The sequence below is a fragment of the Triticum dicoccoides genome, chromosome 2A, assembly GCF_002162155.2.
Source record: "Triticum dicoccoides isolate Atlit2015 ecotype Zavitan chromosome 2A, WEW_v2.0, whole genome shotgun sequence".
Taxonomy (NCBI): Eukaryota; Viridiplantae; Streptophyta; class Magnoliopsida; order Poales; family Poaceae; genus Triticum; species Triticum dicoccoides.
This window is the reverse complement of record NC_041382.1, coordinates 788,341,660-788,346,759: the sequence shown is the minus strand read 5'-3', so window position 1 is coordinate 788,346,759 and position 5,100 is coordinate 788,341,660. Positions and strand designations below refer to the sequence as shown.

The following is a 5,100-nucleotide window of genomic DNA, read 5'->3' as shown; positions in this document are numbered from 1 at the left end:
CGCAGCCAGACCCACATGAAGAAGAGGCATTTGGGCTCAATCTTGGCCGACCAGAGCTTGTCAAAGTGCATGGTGGTGAAGGAACCAGCGAACTGGCAATTGTAGGCAGTGGCGGCTGAGCCTTAGTGTCACTGTCTATAGCATTAACGAATAGATGAAGCGAGCCGAATACCGACATCCTTGACGACGCATATACTGTGTGAAAGCAGAAAACCAAATACTCCCAGCAGCACGCCAAGCAACAGTTAAGTCACGTAACATGCAAACACGATTCCTAGCCGGACTAATCGACTTATCTAGAAACTAATTAACCTACTAGGCATTGTATGGATTATTCCAACATGGAGATTGCTGCGTAAAGAAGACGGAGATCGGGAAGAAGCTTGCTGGATCGTGGCAAAGACCTGTACTTTGGGTCAGTAAATGACCCTAGGTGCGTCGGCGGCGTAAGATCGGGGGAGGAAGAAAATTGCTAGAGAGGTGTTTTTTTTCCTGCAAAGAGAAAAAGATGTGTGGTTTTTTGGCATCCCGTGAAAGATTTACTCCAGAGGCTTGGACGTGTGACAATGGGCAAGGGCTCCTAAGGATATATTAATACAGAGATTGTACGGATAGTTAGCATTGTTTCTAACAATTAACGTCGAGCATCGAATGGTGCATCCAAGTAATCAATACAAGAGAATTAACTTGGAGCCTTGAGTGATGCATCCAATTACAAAATATAAGATAGGACCGTGCAATATATATGTCCTGGATTGCAGATACAATGTGGATTGACATGTTTACAATATCGTGCAGTGTGTCTAGATTGCAAATACGTACAACAGTGCAGTTAATAATAGTCAAGTAGCCCAATGTAGAGACCATTTGTAAACTCCATTTAGAGCATGACTTGTCATTTCGTGTTTGCATCATACCTCAACTCTCCAAGTTTGCGAAGCATGCCGGCCCTTGAGAGTTCGTTTCTACTACAAGAGAACAGCCCGCCATAAGTAGGCAGCAGGCTTCAAGAACAAGCCAAGAAGGAAACGAAAAAAGAACAAGTGTGGACTTGTCCGCCCGCCGCAAGCATGCACATCATCGTGGCCGCAGATTAGCATCCCATTCAGCATGTCCACAGCTTGGAAGACGCCCCCACCATTGCTTCTCTGAAATTAGGCAACCAACCAACGAATCATCATTTCGATTCGGGATTTCAAGATTCTAGCATGTCCTAGTGAGTTCCAGCTGCTGGTCTTACCTTGTAGTAATCCACAGCCAAGAAGTTAGCCCAACGGTTGCCGGAAGCAGCGTGGCATGTGTGGAGCACCTCCACGAGCCCTCGCGAGTGTTCCATACATGCTGTCCCTTGGACCGGCCGCGTGCGGAAATAGTTGACAAGAACCAATGATTTAGTTCTGTCGCTTAGGACAGCCGATTCGGAGCGATTGCGGCAGACACGAGAATTCATTCCGACATCACCATCTGTGATAATTAAGAGAAGGCAAACGTGTAAACTACTAGAGCAAATCATATTTATCTTGGGACAGTAACTGAATAAAAGTCTGAAGCTTAAACTCACACATGTTTTCGACCATATAGTTCCATTGGTACGCAATTCCTTCACTTGACTCCTTGAATGGGTTGGAGGTGAAGACAAGGAGACGCTGGTTGAGCTTGATCATGTCGCTGACACGGGGCCAGTCCTCCCCGTTCCGTGGCATCCTCGATACCGGAAACCAGTACTTGGTGAGGCCTGTCTTGATGAACAGCTTGGAGAGGCCGCGGTGAGACTTGACATGGTCCTCGAGAATGAGTGTCACGACCGCTGACGGGTTCATTACAAGAAAGGCCTCTATTTCCCTCATGGTACCTATGGCGGGCTCCTACGTAAATAGTTACTGGTCACATTAGGATATATGATTCTGAAACATTTTAATGGCCATCCATTCAGAGAACAATTCTGCTCACTCACAAAGGCGGTGGCGTCCAAGCACATTCCTCCGAATGAATGGCACAACCATATGTCGTCCTGGAAGTCGTATACATCCAGCATCAGTGCTCTGACGCCATTCTGCCAAAAAGTGCCGTGTGTAGTTGCATTATTCAGAATCATACCGCAAAAGTTTCAGAATCAACTGGCAAGCACGAGGGACTCTTACATTCAATTGACCGGTGACCGAATCTTCCTGGTTGTACAATGTGAAGAGTGGAATATCTGTTACTATTGAGAATGAGTTGTGCGTCGTGAGGAACGCGTACTTGTTGAATGGCAGTGAGTTGTCCTGGTGAATTTGCATTATTAGCTTTGTCAGGAATACTCGCCAGTTTATGTTTTCTTTTTTAGGAAAGGAGGTTGGAACCCACGGCCTATGCATTAATGTGATGCACATAGCCATTTATGTTAAAGTTGATGTAGGGCAGTGACACCATATGGGTAATTATCTACGTTATTTGTGGTATACTTGCTACTTTCACTGATAATGTGTAGTACATGACTAGTGAGTGATATCTATGGTATCAACAAATTGTCAGGATAAAAACAAGAGATAAGTCCATATAACAACCTCAAACTATCATCGAAGTCTAAAACACAACTCTGGACTACGAAATCGTCTAATTTACAATATTGTACTTTCAAAACCGGACAAAAAATAACCCTGGGGGTGGTTTTTGACTGATTTTGAATGGTTTTTGACTACCCAACTGCCTAGTCAGCGCCAAGTCATTTTCAGGTCAAATTTTGGCATAAAAACATTTGAAAAAAAATCTCAAAATCCAGACAACCATTACATTTAATCTGGGGAAGTCTCAACAAGTTCTACCAAGTATAAAAAAACTAGAGCCAAAATTCAAATTCAGAGCCTTTTTGTTTCAAATTTTGGGCAAAAATATTTTTCCAGAAAAAAATGAAAAATTCTCAAAAATCCACACAACCTTTAGATTCAGTCTGTGAAAGTTTCAAGTAGTTTTGCCCACTGGATAAAAAATAGAAGCAAATTTTAGATTCAGGTGATGGTGACATGGCATACGACTTGGCGGTGACTATGTTGTTGATTGGTCAAAACCAGTCAAGAGGGGCGTTGTTTTTTTTTTATCTGGATTTGAAAGTTCAGGGTTGTATATTAGACGGCTTCGTAGTTCAGGGTTGTATTTTAGACAATGGTGGTAGTTCGAGGTTGTAATATGGACTTTTTTCTAAAAAGAATAATCAAATGACAAAACAAAAATGCACAACAAAACATACAACTGTGTCGAACGGGCTAGCGACTATTGTGCGGACACATCTTTTACTGTTGCATCCAGTTCCAGTCCACTTGCGGCAAGATAGTCCCGACTTGCAGTTGGCATCTGAGAAACATCGATCCCCAACCTGCAAACTCGTTGACAAAAAGAATTGTGAATTTTTTGAAGAGTTTAGAGTATGCTATATACATTGACTAGTGACGATAGACAGATACCCGACGGACGCTTGTATGTGGTAAAACAGAGGCAAACATGATGAAAAACAACAAAAGAAATGTCACTCCGCTGTGTTTACGTTCCTGCTGCGACTCTGAAAAGAACAAGATAACAGGTTGTCCAAGTTCAGCAATCGATGGCATCATCATTGATTCATTGGATCAAAAGGTTCAGAGATTATTCCCGCAAAAAAAAAGGTTCAGAGATTACACATGACGTACCTGGGTGGTGTGGAGGTCTTGATAACACACGCACCTTTCTTCTGACAATGAAAGCTCGGAAGCTCAGGAGTAAACTACTTCGGTGGCCACCGCCGGACGGGAGGACATGAACGCGATGGCCACGACATAAGATGGTTCGACGACGGCATGGTTTTTTGTGGTGGAAGAAGGTGGTTGGGCGACGGCATGATTTTGTGTGGTCGTGCATGGAGGCTATCATGTCAATGACGAATGCAATGGGGGCTGCTGTTGTAACCAAAATGATGCCAGAGAACATAATGATGATGAACACAATGGAGTAAGCTGGCAGCAAGAGGAAAATGAAGAGGATGCCAGTGAGGAAATCTGAGAGGCAAGCGGAGCCGTCCTCCGCAGGAGCAGGAGGCGAATTATCCCTAGACATGGCCATACCCAGCTTACATCTCAGCCACGAGAAGTTGGCGATGGCATTCTTGACAGCGATGAAGAGGCGGTGGCTTGCAGTTTTCCCACTGCGCAGCTTGCATATCTCTATCGAGATGAGGTTGGGGATGCTTTGAAGGTCAAGCTTACATATCAGCCACGAGATGACAATATCCCCAGCGTCAAAGGCCTTGCAGATTCTGCGGAACATGGCCAGGAGGCTGGTTCTTAGTCTACGGCGAAGGGAAGACGAGGAGGCCATTATTCCGCCCGTCGGGACTGGGAGGTGGAACAAGCAAGGAGAAATGGTGTGGACTGTTTAATGTTTTAGTAGAGTCTGAGCCGAACTAAAGATGGTTGGTGGCGTCAACGAAATACTATGATCTAGGAATGTGACTAGGAAGCACCGATGGTGCTATGTATAGGAAAATATTTGAGGAAGTATGTGGCATTGTTTACTTTCCACGTTCCACAAAAGTTCATCCTGCCATGTACTCACTCTGTCCAAAAATAAACGACTCAACTTTACTAACTTTAGAGGGAGTATTTGCCAAACTAGCTATAGCATAGAGACCCACGCTATGCTGTGGCCAACGTACTTTTTTCCGTCTTTCGATTAATTAAACATAGCATAAATATATCGATGTTGAGTAGGAAAACCACCGCTCATTGTCACCGGAAGGGACGATGATATCCACGCGAGCTAGTGGAGATAACATACATATGATATGGGGGATGGTGCGCTCATTGTTACTTTCTCATGGGGGATGGTCGCAGTTTCCCGGATGCATCCAGCCATCCTTGGACGCGCTAAGGTTGGTACCACGTCAACTTTGGCTTTTTAGTCACCTTTTCCTCTGAGGAATAATCTCACGTTGTCACCACCACCTGCATCTGCATGGCCCCGCTACCATTGAATATGGCGCTTTGTTCACACTGTCGACGTTGCATCGCTCAAGTCGCTCGATGGGCCGCCTTGCAATGCCTGATGTTAGTTAGCGCATCTCCAGCCGTTGGCCCCTCAGGAGGCATAAAA

At 44.7% G+C, this 5,100-nt stretch overlaps 1 protein-coding gene across 1 annotated transcript; it reads right to left on the bottom strand.

The window, feature by feature from the left end:
* Positions 1-781: 781 nt before the first annotated feature.
* On the bottom strand, positions 782-3,529 carry LOC119352543 (PI-PLC X domain-containing protein At5g67130-like). The gene is made up of 7 exons (XM_037619139.1): positions 3,441-3,529; positions 3,227-3,352; positions 2,142-2,264; positions 1,955-2,053; positions 1,562-1,865; positions 1,241-1,464; positions 782-1,148 (listed from the first exon to the last, which is right to left on the bottom strand). Exons 1-7 carry the CDS (start codon positions 3,477-3,479, stop codon positions 969-971), a joined length of 1,095 nt encoding a protein of 364 aa, XP_037475036.1. The 5' UTR covers positions 3,480-3,529; the 3' UTR covers positions 782-968.
* Between the last annotated feature and the right edge of the window lie 1,571 nt (positions 3,530-5,100).

Bases quoted from the DNA above. Each gene is read 5' to 3' on its own strand.
- LOC119352543 (XM_037619139.1), bottom strand. From the start codon at position 3,479: ATGTTTGCCTCTGTTTTACCACATACAAGCGTCCGTCGG. The intron at 1,866-1,954 runs GTGAGTGAGCAG...CTATTTACGTAG, and splicing joins GCTTGGACGCCACCGCCTTT to GAGCCCGCCATAGGTACCAT. The intron at 1,149-1,240 runs GTAAGACCAGCA...GCCTAATTTCAG, and splicing joins TGGCTGTGGATTACTACAAG to AGAAGCAATGGTGGGGGCGT.